The sequence below is a fragment of the Mastigoproctus giganteus genome, chromosome 4, assembly GCF_048544385.1.
Source record: "Mastigoproctus giganteus isolate SK-2022 chromosome 4, ASM4854438v1, whole genome shotgun sequence".
NCBI classification, from domain to species: Eukaryota; Metazoa; Arthropoda; class Arachnida; order Uropygi; family Thelyphonidae; genus Mastigoproctus; species Mastigoproctus giganteus.
Genome location: NC_143578.1, coordinates 205,109,441 through 205,130,110, shown reverse-complemented (window position 1 = coordinate 205,130,110; position 20,670 = coordinate 205,109,441). Strand labels below are relative to the sequence as shown.

Here is a 20,670-nt window from a genome sequence, read left to right as displayed (position 1 = left end):
TTTTTATTTCAATCATTTTGAAAATCGGCATATGATGACACTTTTTTCAATAAGATTTGAAGCAGTGTGAGCTTACACAGGCTGAAATTGAAGAAATTCTCTGCAATTTGGGTCAGAAGTTCATGAAAGAGATCAAATAATACATACATAAATGTAGAGAATATCGTATAGAAAAAATAAGTAATGATGATTTTTAACATTTTTTATGTTTTTTTTTTTTTTTTTCCATTTTGTTTTATAGAATTTTGGTATTGATTTTATTTTTTGACATTAATCCCACTATAATGTTCAGTTGTAGATTCAGAAGGAAAAAGAATTGATATATAAAAACATTTGTGTATGTGATTCTTGAATTTTTACAAACTTGCAGCAGATTCCTTACAAAAATCAGTCTTGGTCAATTGCAGACAGTCCAGAAACCCACTCACAAAGGGATTAATAAATATTATTAAGTTGGACTTGTGAGTTTTTGAAACAGTAGTGTGCTGGAATGAAGCCATCAGTGAGCAAACTTTCTGTGTGCAACAGACCAACTCATACCAATATGGAAATGGAATAGAATAGTAAATATCAGTGTATATGGCGAGATTAGAAAGTTTATTAACTTTAAGATGCTTTAACACAGAGACGGAACTAGGCAATGCTATACCTGGGATAAAAGTAATATAAGTATGCCCCTGTTATGTGCAGGTAGTCAGTCTTTATGAATTTATAAAAATTACTATTGCAATGATCAATGATTTGCATATATTTATTAATAAAATAATTTAAATAAGACAATCAATATAACAAAACAAAAATATCAAAGAAACTTACAAATATTCATTTATATCTACGGAGACTTTGTTTCTATATAAACTACAATGAAAATACATATAACTACAAATAAATGAAAAAGTCACAGATAATGCAAGATAGTTTGTTTATCTATCTTGAATAAAATCATAGAAACAAAATATGCGAAATATAATATAGAGTACTTTTAACATTATAACATAAACTAAAATTACACAGTGAAGATGTATTATTTTAATTTAATTTTTCATGCTTTTGCCGAAGCAAAATCATCAGTAATTTCATCATAATTTATGTTTTGTGCAACGTGATTTTCAATGGATATAAATGATGTGTTGGTTAGTCGTATTTGTCCAGTTGTTGATCTAATGTGATTTTTAATCAATTTAAGTGTTCTGAAGGACTTTTCATAAGAAGCTACTGTTACAGGCAGAGTAAGAAAAATTCGTAATACTATTTCTGTTTGGATAAGATTCAATCAGACAATACTTGTGAATAAATTGGAGAAGTTTAAAAGAGGTATACAGATTTTATATACCACCGAATTCGCAAAACACAAATTTTGAAATATCTGATGCATTTAACCGTACTTTTATCTCCTCGGGTTTGGTGGACCCAGTTCAAAGGTCAACTAATAAATTCTATAATTTTTACTCTATGGACACAGCTGAAATTCGCTATAGGTGAAGCCAGAACTGTTTTCTTCGATTTTCCCACTTCAATTTTCAAAAATTTCTATTGAATTTCGCGCAAATGACGAATGTGACATTGTGTGTATTTTTTTAGGCCTTTTTCTGTTATTTTTCTAACCCCACCCAAATTAGCCTATGGCTTATGAAACCCGATATCTGATTTGTTTGTTTGTTTTGGAGTGGGAGTTTCTGTTTACAGAGCGAAATTGTTTTCGTGGAGCGAGGTGTGAAAAAGAAGCCAGCGGTTACATCACACTTCCTAGATACAGCTACATCGAGAGAGGGCCAAACGGCGTTTTATGTCACCACGCGGCTACTTCAGACGCTAAGAAAATAAAAGAAGACACGGGCGAGCTACTGTTAGTTGATAAAACGAAACAGTTGCTACTGTTTCGCTTTATCGAAACTGTTTATTGAAGCGCGAACAGATCGTTTTTCCTTTCTTCAACGTGTATTGCTCCTACAAACAGAAAATCAAGGAAATTCATGATGGAAATGGAAAAAAACTGGTGTAAAACTGATAAGCATTTGATAAAAAAAAAAGTTTGCTTTATTGTAATTGATTTTAGTAAACAATATCGGAACAGCAGTTTTCTGGGTTTGATCTTCTAATGAAATTTCGAGAAAATATGTCTATTTATAGATGCGTTATAAACTTCGAAAACTGGTGCATCGAAGGAAAGAAAAAAAAATCATACGCTACGAATAATGGCCTATTTCTTGAAGTATGTATTCTTCGCAAAAATGCAAGATTTCAAAGAATACAAAGCTAACAGATTGCGGCTAATGGCTGCTCAAAAAGTATCGGTTAGAAAATATTTGCTTGTTACACTTTGTGATGTCATTGCAAAGGGAGAAATTATGTTTTAGTACAGAAGACGAATAAATCCATGGTCATCTGTTCAGAGCTGTAATAAAAAGAAAAACAGATTTTCTCCCCATCACTTCTCTTGTTTTGCTGTGGTTTATGGCGAGCAATTTCACACAATCAAGTCCGTGACTGCTAAATGCCGCGCGGTTTCTTGTATTCTCTCTCTCTCGGGAACTCTGACCGTGTGGTCATCTGGAGTATAAACCGAAAATTTGTTCATCTGAATGCTGCCCACCAATGGCACCAATTATCAACTCTTTTACTGCCCTTCTAATTTTCAATATGTGCAGAAAATCGACTTGGGCAAAATTCTAAAGTGTTACTTCAATTAGGAGCAAAAACGGTTTCCGCCAACATAACGAATTACTTTAGGTACAATAAAAGAACGAATACTGATGTTTTCCTATGGAAGGAAGTGTCCACAATAAAACATCTGTACAAGGCGGTCACTCAAAGGAAAGTAACCGTAGTCATTTTTATTCGAGGACAGCTATACAGCGATGTTTGAAATGTATAATGCAGTTCACTTGCCACTATTTCAAAAGAGTAATTGACAAGTACACGTTAGGAACAGAAAATGTTGTTAGAAAGTAAAAATGCAAAAAAAAAAAAAATAAATAAATAAATAAAATAAATTAATAAAAAAAAAGCTTGATTATCTATTGAAAAACAAAAATATCGTTCCTTTCTTCAATATCCCCCGACTTTGGGGTAATCCGGAATATTAATTTACCATCCTTTTGTCTTCTAAGTTGAGTTCAGATGATGAAAATTAGAGTTTTTACACAATTGTAAGGAAAAGCCATTTGCGTACTCAGAACATACGGAATTACTTGGAACAACAAAGGACTGTTTGATTTTACAGCAAAAACCAATAAAATATATCTGTAAAAGGCAAAAACATCCAGTCAGTCGAAAGTTACCGTAGTCGTTTGCATCCAGGGACAAGCTATACAGCGATATTTGGAATTTATATTCAGCTTCTATATATATATATATATACCAAATTGGGAAAGTTCTTTGTGGTCCAATCAACATGTACTAATGAATATTCCCTCTGGAAATATTGCAAGTGAGCTCAAGAAATACAAAAAAGTGTTTTATTGACCTGAGCGTTCCTTGTGGTATATATATTTTTATATTTCCTTAATTTTTTGTTAGTAGATACAATACACATTGAAGAAAGGAAATGCGATATTTTAGTTTTTCAAAAACAATTGATTGCAGTTCTTTCGTACAACCATTACGAAAAGCAGTACAGCAAAATGTTGTGAAAGCGCCATGCAAAATATTGTTCGCAAGTAATGATGCTCAACTGTTTGTTTTCCACGAAAGTTGTTTACTTTTTTTTCTCCTTGGATCACCATGGTAACGCTAATGACGTAAGCTTGACCAGTCAATTATATCTCCGCGTCTGTTGATTCGTTGTAGAAAAATGAAGCGGGAATTTTGACTAATGCAGTAACGCGTAACAAGATAAAACATGTCTGCCGTCATTTTTTGCTCTCGTAATTTCATAAATTGATATGTGGTCGCACATTTTTGCTGTTTTCGAATGAATTAATAGTTTTTGCTGAACGCCAAAGGTAGGAAATCAAAGAATATACTTCTGTTTGTGTATACTGAGAGTTTCAATTTTTTAAACTGAGTAGAAATTATGGAAATTATCAGTTTCTCTCAGTGGGGGGCAATTTTCAAGTGAGATTGAAAATTATGGTTATGGGGGAGGCGATAAAAGTACGGTTAAATCTGTGTTGTTTTAATGCAAGGTCAGAAGCGGCCTCCTGCAGATTTATTAATTAATGCAGTGAAGTTCCACATAAAAAATCAAAATCTGAAGAAATAGTATTCAGTTTTTTAAATCTAGTGCTTATGTTATTCATAAGAACATCCAAAATGTATTTAATTTCAATACAAAATTATTGTTCGGCAGATAAATTGAAATCGTCTGAAGATTCATAAAGTGTCATTTTTTTTTTTTTTTTCTTTCTTTCTTCTTCTTTCATCTGGAAATGTAGCTGATATATCCATTTCTTCTGCTGTGGTAGCAGCATATCCGACAATATCTTGAAATTCACGTGACCATATTTCTTGCAGATTTTTTATCAATCCACTTATTAATTGGAACCACAACACAGGCTGACCAGAGGCTATTATCCATGTTGGGAATACCCCTTAATCTTCTGACTAGCTATGGAAAGCAGTTGACCAGCATGACTTCTTGGTATGTGAGATAGGTTTTACGGGCACCACTTACGTTGTGAAACCCTTTAACCCTTTAATGGTAGTAACAAAATACAAATACAATTCCAGTAACAAAAATTGTAATATTTTATTTTTGTAATATTTAATGAGAGATTTGATACTGTTTATTTTTATCAGTGAATCGATATTTGTCGTAGCAATGCGAGGAATATTTTCTAAATTTACGTCAGAAATTCCATTAACTCAAAAATATATATAATAAACGGCAGGCCACTTATTATATATACAGGGCGTTTCAGAAGTGATGGTCAATAATTTAAGGTGAACCGTACGGACTACAATATGCAAAAAAAGCCTAGTAAACATGTGTCCTGAAGTCAGTAGTTTTCAACCGGGGTGCCGCAACAACATTCCAGGGGTGCCATGTAATTTGGGTTTTACATAAACGTTACTTAAACTTATTACTTATAAGTTATAAGTTACTTAAATAGATAAGTTACTTAAACTTATTTTTTTAAAAATTTATATGTTTATTTCATTATAAAAAGGTATACAGTATCTTTTTAATTTTATGGTGATCTATAATTGATGTTTACTGAGTACCTCTATATAAAGAATAAAATTATATACTGTATATATATAATTTGTATTATGAAATGTAATTTTTATAATTATATTTGCAAAAAGGCCTCTAAGGTTGGGGTACTTTAGACAAGGCGCCTCCGTAGCCAGGTGGGAAGGAGCAGCAGTGCATAGCACACGCTTCTTGATTAGACCGGGGTTCGAGCTCGTCACCACCAAAAACGGAGGATGCGGAAAGGTCAGGGAATGACCACCGCATATTCCCGGAGCAATATGGCCTTAGTTGCTAATGCTCCTAAAAACCAAAAAACAACAACAAACAACAACAACTTTAGACAAATACACCAACTGTTTAAATAAACTGATTTAATGATAAAATAATTCTGAATAGTATATTGAAATGATATAATAAAAACGATACAAAAAAAACTGTAGAATAATAATTTACCAAAAACTGATTTACTTTAAAACAAATAAAAATGAATTGATGAATTTAAAATACATTAAAAATTTTTAAATTTAAAAGTGATAAAATACCATTGAAGCTTTCGGGGGCATCCACCTCCTTTCTCAACAATAATGAAGTTCAAGCGAGACATCCTTAAATATCAGGCTCACGGCACATGTGTCTGACCAGGCACATGTTCAACACTCCCTTCACGTGTGCTGGAACTGGAAATGGTCTGGGAGTGGGGCAAATTAAAACATTTGTCTCTGGCAAGGACCACAGGCTCCAAAAGGGGGTGGAGCCGAACTCCCCTATCTCTCTTCATACTATTATTACCAGATGACCCAATCCACAAACTCTCCAGCGCTTGCGGTCCCAGAACCTATGCGCCCGGTCAAGGATGACAGCATTCTCAGGGGATACCTGATGTTGTTTTTTCCAATAGTGCTTGGCAATGGCGGACTTATTGAATTCTGCGGTCTGTATAGCTCTCGTATGTTCCCCCAGACGATCCTTAAGTCGTCGCCCTGTCTTCCACACATACCGTTCCCCACAATCCGGGCATTTGATCTCATAAACGACCCCACTATTAGAGTCCCTAGTAATGGGGTCTTTGATCTGTGACACTACTGTGTGCAATCTCCAACCAAATGTATTAGAGAATAGGATTTTTGCGAGATTGGAGTTCCCTGTGAGTAAGTGGAAACGCTATGTGGATGACACGTTCACTATAGTAAAAAAGGGGAGAGAGAGGAAGATGTGGTTAGTTTTCTCAATGGTTTCTCTCCTTTCATACAATTTACCCTGTGGTAGAAGTAGACGGCACCCTACCATTTCTGGATATAATGGTGTACGGGGAAGACCCCAGGCTTAGAACTAAGGTCTATAGGAAATCAATGTGTAGGGGCCAGTACACACACACACACACACACACACACACACACACACACACTATAAGTCGGCTCGGACTGCCCAACATAAAAATAGTGTGGCTAGGTCACTTATGGGTAGGGTGAGGACACATTGTAGTACCTCTGAGGAGGGAGAGAAAGAAATTGGGCAAGTTATGATGGATCTTATGAAATGTGGTTACCTCCAGAGGGTCATTGATAAATATAATAGAGAAGTGGAGCATAATCAGGTAGTTCCGCCTGCACCGCTTACCACAGTTTATATTCCCTACTATCCAGGCTTGTCAGATCGCATTGCTAGGATGCTTCGTGACTTTCAGATACGCTGTGTGCAGCTCCCGGGTCAGAGATTGCGCACAGTGGTGTCACAGGTTAAAGACCCCATTATTAGGGACTCTAGTAGTGGGATTGTTCGTGGGATCAAATGCCCGGATTGTGGGGAAACGGTATGTGGGGGAGACAGGGCGACGACTTAAGGACCGTCTGGGGGAACATATGAGAGCTATACAGACCGCAGAATTCAATAAGTCCGCCGTTGACGAGCACTATTGGGAAAAACAACAATAGGTATCCCCTGAGAATGCTGTCATCCTTGACTGGGTGCATAGGTTCTGGGACCGTAAGTGGCTGGAGAGTTTGTGGATTGGGTCATCTGGTAATAATAGTATGAATAGAGATAGGGGAGTTCGGCTCCACCCTCTTTTGGAAGCTGTGGTCCTTGCCAGAGACAAACGTTTTAATTTGCCCCACTCCCAGACCATTTCCGGTTCCAGCACACGTGAAGAGAGTGTTGAACATGTGCCTGGTCAGACACATGTGCCGTGAGCCTGATATTTAAGGTTGTGTCACTTGAACTTCATTATTGTTGAGAAAGAAGGCAGATGCTCCCGAAAGCTTCAATGGTATTTTATCGCTTTTAAATTTAAAAATTTTTAATGTATTTTAAATTCATCAATTCATTTTTATTTGTTTTAAAGTAAATCAGTTTTTGGTAAATTATTATTTTACAGTTTTATTGTATCGTTTTTATTGTATTATTTTATCATTAAATCAGTTTATTTAAATGGTTAGTGTATTTGTCTAAACTTGTGGTATAATTATATTATTGTAATAACTATCATAAAACATATATATATATGACAGAGAATCGGATCTAACAGGCAGAAAACTGAGTAGTAAGTGAATCATTTTCGAAATATTGCACATTTCTAGTTGGGATCCACCACTGACATGGTGAACTGTACAGAGTTGGGATCCATCACTGACTTGTTTGTTTAAGTTAGGTTATGCTCATTCTCTCCCTTTCCCCTCTCTCAATGCTCGTTGCAGGCATACTAATACTTGTCAAAGGATAGTCAACATGGAAAGAGATTACAGCAATGAAGAGTATGTGGACATGCACTTCATGTATGGTAAAGTCAACCACAGTGAACTTGAGGCTGCACGTTTGTACCAAGAAGCATTTCCCTGCCTAAGGCAGCCCATCGGATGCACATTCATCAGGATACATCAACGTCTTAGAGAACAAGGGTGCTTCGCACGTGGAGTACGAGCAGGTAGACCCAGAAGCATAACACCTGATGTTGAGGAAAGGGTGTTAGAAAGAATAGAACAAAATCCAGGAATTTCAATAAGGTGAGTTGCTCTGCAAGAGTGTGTACTGGGTCATAGCAGTGTGTAACGAATTTTACATCGCTAATTACTGTGCACCTACCATATCCAGCGTGTACAAGGTCTCAGCAATACAGATTACCCTCCCAGAGCGAACGTCTGCCAGTGGATGCAACAACAGTGTCCTGAACTCCCAATTTTTAAACAACATTTTGTTCATTGGCGAAGCTGGGTTTACTCGTGATGGTATTTTTAATTTTCATAACTGTCACATTTGGTCCGACGAAAATCCTAATGAAATTCATGAGTCATGACATCAGCAAAGTTTCTCGTTGAATGTCTGGACAGGACTACTAGGAGACCATCTAATTGGTTCACACTTTCTGCCAAACAGGCTAACAGGAGAGCTGTTCCTTCAGCTCCTGCAGAATGTGCTTCCAGACTTCCTTGATGATGATGATGTTCAACTTCAGCAATGCCAGAACATGTGGTTTATGCATGATGGTGCACCAGCACATTTTGCTTGTGTTGTGATTCAGTATCTAACTAGAAGGTATGGTCAACGGTGGATAGGTAGAGGTGGGCCTGTAATGTGTCCTCCCACATCACCAGACTTAAATCCTGTGGATTTTTGTATCTGGGGTCATGTAAAAAGCTTAGTGTACACTTCTGACATTAACACAGTTGAGGAATTGCAGCATTGAGTTGAAGGAGCCTTTCAGCAAATCAGAAATGACCCAGGAATGCCTGAGAGGATTCGCAACTCAGTTCAGAGAAGACTACAAAGCTGCGTATGAATTGAAGGACAGCATTTTGAACACCTTTTGTAACATCCCATAACATGTAATTACAGCATGGATTTACAGCTTTTTGCTTAACTAGTGCTCCCATAGTCAGTGGTGGATCTTAACATAAAATGTGCATTATCTCGAAAACGGTTCATTTGTGGCCCGATGTTCACTGGGACATTTTTGCTTATTTTAGCTTGTACTTTTCACCTTTAAGTTATTGACCATCATTTATGAAACACCCTGTATTTTAAAAACGAACATGGGTCAGATTATGCACGTACACAGGCCGGAGGTTGCCCATCACTGTTTTAGACCAAACGTTTGTTAATGATAAGTGGTGGAATATTGGAGTATGAATGCATCACTGAATAGCAGACAATACATGCTTGAACCACCTATAGAAATTATTTCAGTTATAGTTATAACACCAAACAAAAATATTTTTTTCCAAATAGAATAGTTGTATGGAGTATTCATCCCCTTCCCCCTTTTGTAAGGGCTTTCTCTCACAAGTGGGCAGCTCTACAGAATAAGCTCTTGAATCCAGCCAAATGATCATCATATCAGTTATCTTATCACTGACAGCCACAAGAATGACCTCCAGCTAACTTTAAATAAGTACTTGAAATAATAATCTGCATCAACTGTGATTTAGACTGGCTAGCAGTTGGCTGGAGAGCATTTATTTCAAGTTGTGGTCAAACAAACTCACTCTCTGTTAAGTTGTGGTCAAACGGAGCTCTCTCTCTCTCTCTCTCTCTCCTAGCTTGATCTGAGCCATTCATTAGAAAGCTAGGTGCCAACATAATGGATTTTGTTCTCACAATATCCTGCATTTTCCTCTGAGCCATCAACCAGGACATTTAACAGTTGGAATTTCTCATCAGTATTCTTTGTAAAACATAAGTAAAAACATTGTATCTTTCTGAAGCAGTGGTAGCTCGTGACTCTGATGTATGGGGTTGCTGCTTGTTAAAGTTACATTAAATTGCCTTTGTTATAAGACATGTATACATAGATAGTAATAATAATAAGCAAGTTAAAAATACTATAAAACATTAACTGGACACTTACCATTAACAGACTTGGGTAATCTTGAAATTTTATTTAAAAATAAAATCCATTCTTCAATTTTTATTTGTTGAAAATAGATTAATAGCTTTCATATTCAGGTTTGGTGCACTGTTCAGATTGGCACTGCTCGCTCCGCAGTTCCTCTGCCTTGTTTTGACACATCTAAAAAATGTATATTGGCAACCTGCCAACTAGGTATTGACTGAACCACTGGGACCAAAATTTGGAACTGCAGAGCGAGCAGTTCCTCCTACGGTTACACGTCAAAGTTCAAAACAGTTTCGTGGTTTTATTCATTTATTATTGAAATGATTATTGGAAAAAGAGGTTGAATGTACTATATGCGGTACCTGTTAATAAAAATATTCATTGTGTTGCATTGTTCTTCACAAAATTTCATATAACTCTGACTGTATATTTAGATTTAAAAGGCTGAGGGTGCGGCATTTCCGCAGTGGCTATCAATGAGCTGCCCCTGTACTGAAGGCAGATTAACTTGAAGGTACCCAGGATCTCCATGGGCTAGGACTATTAATTTCTGTGTGAAAAACAGCCAAGAAATAAGTAAGCTATAATGTAGATCCTTTGCCCACATCAATGCCAGAGCTTGCACTTGAACATCATGGAACACAGTGGCAACCCCCAAGGCAGAATGCCCTGGTCCCAAAGGAACTAGTTGTTGTCATAGACTCAATTGTCAGAGAAACGGGGCACGTATTGTGCAAAAACGATACGTGGAACAGAATCAGGGTATGTCTGCCAAGGGCAAAGGTTGATGATGTTGTAGAGCAGATATCGTCTTTTAAGGGCACAAAGGGTGATATTGTTGTACACATTGGTACTAATGATATTAAGAGTAGGAGACTGGCATAATAACTTAACAAGTAGTAGTAGTAGAAGTAGTGGCACATGATGCAAGAAAGCAAGTGTATGAGCTTATGCAGCATCAGCCAAAAAAAAAAAAAAAAAAAAAAAAAAATCGCACCATTCCCTCCAAATGCCTGTCCAGTTCCTCCTTAAATTTATTTCACCTATCAACTTCCACAACAACAGATGGAAGTTTGTTCCAGCAATTAACCACCCGCTGGCTAAAGGCAAATTTGCGCACATCTATTCTACGTCTCTCCTTTCTTAATTTGAACTTATGTCCCCGTAGGTTCGTAATCTGAACAAGTGGAAGGATCCCATCAGAATTCAGCGTGCTCAACCCATTCAAGGCCTTATAGACCTCAATCAGATCACCGTGCAGGTGCCTAGTCTCCAGCCACTGCAATTTGCAGAACTTAAGCCTCTCTTGGTAAGAGGATCCCTTTTATTCCCCTCACCAATCGTGTTGCTCTTCTCTGTACAAGCTCAAGCAAATCTACATCCTTCCTAAAATGAGGCCTCCAGACCTGTACGCAGTACTCAAGGCGTGGCCTGACCATTGCCTTATACAGAGGGACAATCACCTCCTTTTCCCTGCTAGCAAAATTCCTATATATCATTGACAAAACCCCATGACCTGCCCTAGCAACCTGTCTGCATTGCTCAGAAAACTTCATATCTGACTGCACAATTACTCCCAGATCTTTTTCATTTTCTACCACCTTAAGTGTAGTACCACACAGTTGGTACGTTTCTCTGGGGTTACTTTTACCCATATGCAGTACTTTGCATTTGTCAAGGTTAAACTTCAGTTGCCACTTCTTAGCCCATCTGCCCAAATTATCTAGATCCTGTTGCAGTAGCACACTGCCATTACTATCATTAACAACCCTGCCAACCTTTGTGTCATCTGCAAACTTCGACATTAAGCCTGATATACCTTCATCAATATCATTGATAAATACACAAAACAACAGTGGACCCAACACCGAACCCTGTGGTACTCCACTAATAACATTAGTCCACGAAGAGCAGCACCCATTGATTACCACCCTCTGTCTTCTCCCACTTAACCATCCTTTTATCCATTGTAGCAACTTACCCTTAATACCATTCTGCTCCAATTTGTACAGTAGTCTTCCATGCGCAACATTGTCAAAAGCTTTCCTGAAATCCAAGTATATGATATCAAAATTATTTTTTGCATCCAGTTCCTTTGTGACCACATCATAATAACCAATCAAATTTGTCAGACAACACTTTCCCTTAACAAACCCATGCTGTGTCTGAATTATTGCTGCAGTCTTGTCTAGATGATCCTGCAATGCATCTTTAACCAGTGACTCCATTATTTTACCCGGAACAGAAGTTAAACTAACTGGTCTGTAATTACTCGTGTCACCCTTCGATCCACCTTTGTGAATTGGGGATACATTTGCACATCTCCAGTCCGTGGGAACCTCCCCTGAGTCCAAGGATGCTCTCATAATTATGGCTAAGGGTTTGCTTAGTTGCTTTGCCAGCTCCTTTGAAATAACTGGATAGATCCCATCCACCCCAGGTGCCTTTCTTATGTTTAACTTCAACAATTTCTCCTCCACTTTGCTCTCAGTTACTACAAAATCATTAAGCACACTGCTACAATTTGATAACCTTCTTCCATTTTCAAACTGTAATAATTCTTCACGTGTGAATGTAGATGCAAAATACTCATTCAGTTTGTTTGCTATCTGAGCAGGATCATCAACAGTCGAACCATCGATGTCAAGTGGACCAATCATATTCATCCCCTTCCTTTTAGAGTTTATATAAGTGAAGAAATCCTTGCTGTTTTTCTTAGCATCTTTTGCCAAAGATTTCTCGTAATCCGCCTTCGCCTGCCGAACCTCCTTTGTGACCTGATTACAGACTAGCTTATATCTGCCACAGGCTTCTGCGTCACCTGATAATTTATATGCATCCCATGCATTTTTCTTCTCTGTCACGAGTCTCATTAGTTCATTTGATAACCATTTAGGCCTAAACCTTGAACAATATTTCTTAATCGGTATGAAAAGTCTAGTAGCTTCCACGATTAATTCCTTGAATGCTTCCCACTTAGAATTTACTGTTTGTAACATCGTCAGTTGATCCCACTGTACAGAATTTAAAAACTGTCTGAGACCACTGTACTCCCCTTTACGGAAGCAAAAACCCTTTCCTTTACCCCTGACGGTGGTTACCTCTTTGAGTAAATTCCACTTCAGCACACTGTGATCACTGCCACCTAGTGGTTCCTTTATCTGCAAATTCTTAATACACGAATGATCACTGCTGATAACCAGATCAAGAGTGTTACTTTCTCTGGTTGCCTCTCGAACGTGCTGCTGCAGAAAACAATCATCCAATAAATCCACAAACGTCTGACTAGTGTGTGAGTGACCAACCCACAAGTTCCAGTCAATATCTGGGAAGTTAAAATCCCCCATTATAAGACATTCTGATTTACTAGCCCACTCTATTTCTCTGTACAATTGTTCATTGTACTCATTCAAGTCATTAGGCCTATAACACACTCCTACTCTTATTTTTGCTTTTGCAGTGCTTATCTCACACCAAACTGACTCAACAGAGCACTGTTCATCTATATTAACTGGGTGCACTTCCTTTGATTTTATGTTTTTCTTAATTAACAGCAACACCCCCTCCCTTTCTGTCCTGTCTATCCTTTCTGTACACATTGTACTCCCCAAATTCCAGTTCTGCATTCCTTATAACTTTGTGACACCACGTCTCTGCTATCCCAACAATATCCGCCTTTGATGTCTTGACCAACACTTCAAATTCATCAAATTTATTTACTATACTTATAGCATTGGTATACATGCAAGCATACATGCTCCTATGCCTATTCCTTGTTACCCTAACACATCCCATATACCCAACTATTCCATGATGACTGCCATCCGTCCCTGAAACACCCAACACCCCTCGCTCCAGGTCGCTTCTTATTCTAATAGAAGTTGTGCAAGAATCACCTTCACCTCTGCCTGCGGTTACTGTTAAACTATTAGTCCTTGTATCCCCCCAAACTAGCAGTTTTCCGACCCACCTAACACTGCCTCGATAGCATCAGCAAATATTCTTGCACCCTTTCTATTTAAGTGTATCCCATCCCTGTAGAAGCAGTCTCTCCTGTTAACAAGTACAGTCCAGGCTGAAAAAAATTCTACCTCTTGAGCCTTGCACAATCTTTCCAGGGCCGAATTGATCGACAAGGCTCTCATCATGTACTCCCTCCTATCGTGTCTGGGCAGAATTGCAGACACTTTCAAATTCAACCCTATTTCACTGCTTTTTTTCAACAGTGACCTGTACTTGTTGAGTAATTCCGCCGGTCTCCTACGCTTAATATCATTAGTGCCAATGTGTACAACTATATCACCTTTTGTGCCCTTGAAAGATGATATCCGCTCTACAACGTCATCAACCTTTGCCCCTGGCAGACATACCCTGGTCCTGTTCCACCTATCCTTTTTACAAAGCATGTTCCCCGTTTCCCTGACAATAGAGTCACCAACAACTACTAGTTCCTGTGGGACCAGCGCATTCTGCCTTAGGGGTTGCCGCTGTGTTGCGTGATGACCAAGTGCAAGCTCTGGCGTTGATGTGGGCAGCTGAGAGCCTGACGGGCCCCTCAATTTAGATCTTTCGAGAGCATCCACCCTGTCCATCAAACTCTCATATAGGCTCCCATATAGACTCTCATATAGACTCCCATAACAACGCTGAGTTGTCGCCTGATTTCCTTACACTCCTTACATCGCGCACACACAAAGACATTTTTTTAGGCTGTGATGCGTTGGAGAATCGCCCCCCTCAGTTCTCCCCCGAGTCACAGCACTCCTGCCACTTTGTGCCCGTTGCTTTGCTGCTCTAGTTTGGGGCATGGTAGTTTAAATTAATAAAATCAATAAATTAAATGTCAATAGTATTTGAATAGAAACTATTAAATAGAAACAGTGAAGCATATTACTATATAATTATGCCTTAGAGCTACCTAGCTACCTCAATTAAAAAATTTGAATTCCCTACCACTATATACAAAAACAATGGCTACAAAAATCAAACGAAATAACGGTTTTACCTATCGTAAGTAAAATCCACAAAAACTCTTTATCTAAATTAAAATAAAAAATAACCAGCGTAACTATAACTATATGACTACGTATTAAGTACAATATAAAATAACAATCATGTGAATAAAAGGCAAACACTTATCGTTTTTGCGGAGCCTGTAACTGACAGCTGTAACTTTTAAAGAGAGTCAGCGCCCTCATCAAGTACAGGTCAATGTTAGAAAAAAGCCGTTAGTTAGGGTTAAATTTGAAAGTGTCTGCAATTCTGCCCAAACATTATAGGAGGGAGTATATGAGAACCTTGTCTATCAATTCGGCCCTGGAGAGATTGCGCAAGGCTCAAGGGGTAGAATTTTCCTCAGGTTGGTTTGTGCTTGTTAACAAGAGAGACTGATTCTACAGGGATGAGATACACTTAAATAGAAAGGGTGCAAGATTGCTTGCTGATGCTATCGAGGCAGAGTTAGGTGGGTCGGAAAACTGCTAGCTTGAGGGGGGGATACGCGGGCTAATACATTAACAGTAGCTGCTGGCAGAGATGAAAGTGATTCTTGCACTGCTTCTATTGAAATGCAATTGAGCAGCAGCCTGGAAAGCAAGGCAATGGGGATTTCCAGGACTGTTGGGAGTCATAGTGGAACAAGTAAATACATGGGCTGTGTTAGGGTAACTAAGAGTAGAAACAGGTGCATGTATACTTGCATGTACACCAATGCTAGGAGTATAGTTAATAAATTTGATGAGCTTGAAGTGATGTCATTGATGTCTTAAAGTCAAGACATCAAAGGCAGATATTGTTGTGATGTCAGAGACGTGGTGTCACACAGACATAAGCAGTGCAGAATTGAAATTTCGGAAGTACAATGTGTACAGAAAGGATAGAAAGGACAGGAAGGGAGGAGGGATTATGCTATTAGTTAAGAAACACATAAAAATCTAAGGAAATGCATCCAATTGATGTTGGTGGAGAATGCAATGTTGAGTCTGTTTGGTGTGACATATGCACTGGGAAAGAAAAAATGAAAGAAAAAAATCAAAGGCCTAATGAATCTGATGAGTATAATGAGCAGTTGTGCAGAGAAATAGAGTGGGCCAGTAACTCAGAGAGTCCTATAATGGGGGATTTTAATTTCTAAGATATTGACTGGAATTTGTGGGTTGGTCACTCACACACTAGAAAGGCTTTTGTGGATGTATTGGATGATTGTTTTCTACGTCAGCATGTTCGAGAGGCAACTAAAGGGAGTAATACTCTTGATCTGATTATCAGTAGTGATTCTTCATGCATTAAGAATCTCCAGATAAAGGAACTACTAGGTGGCAATGATCATAGTGTGCCGAAGTGGGATTTACTCAAAGAGGTAACTACCATCAGGGGTAAAGGGAAGGGTTTTTGCTTTCATAAAGGTGGCTACTTGGTCTGAGAGAGTAATTTAAATTTTATATGGTGGAACAAACTGATGATGTTACCAACAGCTAATTCAAAATGGGAAGCATTCAAAGAATTTATCTTGGAAATTATTAGGCTTTTCACACCAACTAAGAAATATTGTTCAAGATTTAGACCTAAATGGATGTCATATGAACTAATTACACATGTGGCAGAGAAGTAAAATGCATGGGATACATAAAAATTAACAAGTGAAACAGAAGCCTAGGATAGATATAAACTGGTCTGTAACCAAGTCATAAAGGAGGTTAGGCAGGCAAAGGCAGATTACGAGAAATCTTTGGCAAAGGATGCAAAGAAAAACAGCAAAGAATTCTTTACTTATGTAAACTCTAGAAGGAAGGGATGAATCAGATTGGTCCACTCGATATCGATAGTTCAACTGTTGATGATCCTGCTCAGGTAGCTAACAAACTAAATGAATATTTTGCATCTATATTCACACATGAACAGTTATTCAGGGAGTGGAATGCCAGAGGTATATTAAACTGGCAGTAAGCTAGATAATCTTGTAATAACTGAGAGTAAAGTGGAGGAGAAATTGTTGATGATAAACATAAGAAAGGCACCTGGGATGGATGGATGGATGGATGGATGGATGGATGGATGAATGGAATCTATCTAGTTATATTAAAGGAAGTAAGCAAACCCTTAGCCATAATTTTGAGAGCTTCCTTGGAATTAAAGCAAGTACCCATGTACTGGAGATGTGTAAATGTGACCCCAATCCACAAAGGAGGATCAAAGCGAGACGAGTAATTACAGACCTGTTAGTTTAACTTCTGTTCCAGGGAAATTAATGGTGGCACTGGTTAAAGAAGCATTGCAGGATCATCTAGACAAGACTTCAGTTATAGCTCAGACACAGCATGGTTTTGTTAAGGGGGAAGTCTTGTCTGACCAGTTTGCTTGGATACTATGATGTAGTCACAAAGGAACTGGATGCAAAGAATAATTTTGATATCATATATTTAGAGCTTAGAAAGGCCTTTGATACTGTTGCACATGGAAGACTGCTGCACAAATAGGAGCAGTGTGGCATTGGAGGCAAATTGCTGTTGTGGATTAAGGGATGGTTGAGTGGAAGAAGACAGAGTGGTAATCAATGGACACTGCTCTTCATGGACTAATGTTATTAGTGGAGTCCCCCAGGGTTTAGAGTTGGGTCCATTGTTGTTTTCTGTATTCATCAATGATATTGATGATGGTATATCAGGCTTAATGTCCAAGTTTGCAGACGATACGAATGTCGGCAGGGTTGTTAATGACACTAATGACAGTATGCTGCTGCTGCTGCAACAGGATCTAGAAAAGTTGAACAGATGGGCTGAGAGGTGGCAAATGAAGTTTAACCTTGACAATTGTAAAGTACTGCATATGGGAAGCAGTAACCCCAGAGTTACGTATCAACTGTGTGGCACTACATTGACGGTAGAGAGTAAAAAGGACCTGGGGGTAATTGTGCAGGCAGATATGAAGTTTTCTGAGCAGTGCTGATGGTCTACAAGAGTAGCTCATGTTGTCTTGTCAATGATATACGGGAATGTTTCTAGCAGGGATAAGGAGGTGATTATCACCTTGTATAAGGCAATGGTCAGGCCACGCCTTGATTACTGTATACAGGACTAGAGGCCTCATTTTAAGAAGGATGTGGAGCTGTTGGAATGAGTACAGAGAAAGGCAACAGGATTTGTGAATGGAAAAAAGGGTTGCTCTTACGAAGAAAGGCTTAAGTTTTGCAAATTACAGTGTCTGGAGACTAGTCAACTGCAAGGTGATCTGATTGAGGCATATAAAACTTTGAATGGTTTGAACATGCTCAGTGCTGATGGGATTCTTCCTCTTGCTCAGAATAATCGCCTGAGAGGGCATAAATTCAAATTGAGGAAAGACAGTTGTAGGATGGATGTGCTGAAGTTTTGCCTTTAGCCAGCGGTTGGTTGATTGTTGGAACAAACTTCCATCTATTGTAGAGGTTGATAGCTTAAACAGATTCAAGGCAGAACTAGACAAACATTTGGAGTGAGTGGATGGGTGAAATGAGAAGGGTGTGTGTGTATGTGTGTGTGTTTTTTTTTTTTTTTTTTTGTTTTTTTTTGGCCGATGCAATATAAGCTTGCTTTCTTGTATCATGTGCCCTTGCTAATGCTAATGCTTTATGAATTCTGAAGAGTTTACACCAGTATTCAGTCATTCAATAAATATGTATCAATTTTTAGCATTTTTTTTAACTGCCTGTGTCTTCAGTTCATGTATAATCATCACACAATTTTTTCTTGGTTTTTCGTTCTTTTAATGTCATCTTTGATTTTTTTTTTCTGTGAAAAAAAAAATAAATAAAAAATAGATCAAACAAGAATCCTGAAATCTCCAAATTGTACACAATATAAAAGTCAGAAAACTGCATTGGAGTCACAGGAGAAGAGGAGAGGCAGAAGGGAATGGAAGGAGATAGAATCTTCCAGTGAAGGATATAAAGCCCTTCCAGGTAACAAAAGTGATTTCATAATAATTGCATTTTTCTCTGATAAATTGCAGTAAACTATAAGTTAGATAAAATGTGATGTAATTATTCAAATATTATGAAATTTGCATTAATTCTAAATTCCAGTATTTATTTCAATTCTAAATATTACTTTTTTCTTTCCTAGCATTCCTTGATATTCACTTTTAAATAATATAATTTTTAATAGTGAAATTTTGTCTTCAGAAAAACAGAAAATGTAATGGTTTTTCAATAATTGTTTTTATCACAAATGTGTAATCAAGCATTTTAGTTAGTTTTGTGATCAGTTAAAGTCTGTGATTTTTCCATTTGATGAGTGTGCAAAGGCTAATAAAAAATATTATGTGCTGTTTGTAATGAACCTTGTGCCTCATTTATGTACAGTGTAGTGTCCATATGTAGAATACAGATAAGGTGGTTTAAGTAATTTTAAGATAATTGCTAAAACACAAGATATTAGTATTACATGTCCTTAAGTTGTGTTCATTCTACGTCAGTTGTCAGGTACTTTGAAGGAAAAAAACCTTTTTTTTTTTTTTTTCCTGGCTCTATTATCTCTCTCTCTCTCTCTCTCTCTCTCTCTCTCTCTCTCTCTCTCTCTCTCTCTCTCTCTCTCTCTCAGACCAATTTTTTGGTTTTAGGTACATACCTACTAACTCTCTGAATTTGTCATCATCCTTCTAAGGGCTAAGCCCTGTCGCCATAGAGATCTTTTTTTTTTTTCCTCCACTGAACCTGAATTTGGGCTTTTTGTTTAGTTTATCTGTAGTTCATTCTTGAGAGTCGGAGCACATCAAGTGGTGTGAATTAATGATGGAATATTCATCTTTTTGACTTGATTTGACCTCTTTTCTGTCTCACCACCTGCATTTTACTATTTTTGTAGAAAGAAAACATTAAAATCAGAATTTTCTAACAATTCAGCAAATTTCTTCTTATTTTCAATAAGAATGAGTCATAACATACAACTGAGAATAGGTTGCCATAACTGTTGAGTTAGCTATATAAAAAACTCACCAGTCTTTGTTGTTCTGGTTTTTCATTTCTATCACCTTCGATATGGTACATAGTGATACCCTTTCTGTACTTGAAAGGAAAGCAGTAGAGATTAATAAAAGAACTTAAATTTTATAAAAAGTATTATTATTAAAGATTTATTTTCATAGAGAAAAAAATAAAATGTATGGAATGGCAAACTCATGTTGCTGTTTGCCTATTGTCTATGTGCCAAAACACTGCTCTTTCTGTCTGAAGTTTAGTAAAGGCCACCCTCCTTGTCAATCACAATTATGAAAGGCCAATGCGAGATGTGTATAGAGATAGTGTCATGACTGTCAAAACCGGTTTAGGAATGATCATTAACATGCTGAAACATTTATGGCGATATCTAAGTGTTATAAACATACTGTAAAAAAAAATAATAATAAAGAAATAAAAAGAAAGCATTATTGTAGTTCTGCCAACATTGTGCTATTAAGTGACTTGTATGACGATAAATTCAGTGTTACAACTTCAAATATGTAATACACTCATTGCAGAAATTCACAATTTGCCAAATTTATAAATAAATTTCTAAATTGTGTACTTGGCAGCCTTTCTATTGTGAATTTGTGAATTTCTATTGCCAATTCATAAATGCCAAATTGCAAACTAAGCTTTCAGAAGCACTTGTATTTCACTTTAACTTCAATATAATTGTATTTGGAGAGCTAATTTGTCATCCACCACAACTATTCAGAGACTTTTTTT

General features: G+C 37.5%; 1 protein-coding gene across 1 annotated transcript in view; it reads left to right on the top strand.

Moving 5' to 3' along the window:
* Positions 1-20,670, top strand: part of LOC150087339 (uncharacterized) — a 353,008-nt gene that overhangs the window by 169,491 nt on the left and 162,847 nt on the right. The window contains exon 14 of the mRNA XM_090372447.1: positions 18,763-18,903. Coding sequence (XP_090228573.1) covers positions 18,763-18,903 — 141 coding nt within the window. The remainder of the gene's footprint in view (positions 1-18,762; positions 18,904-20,670) is intronic.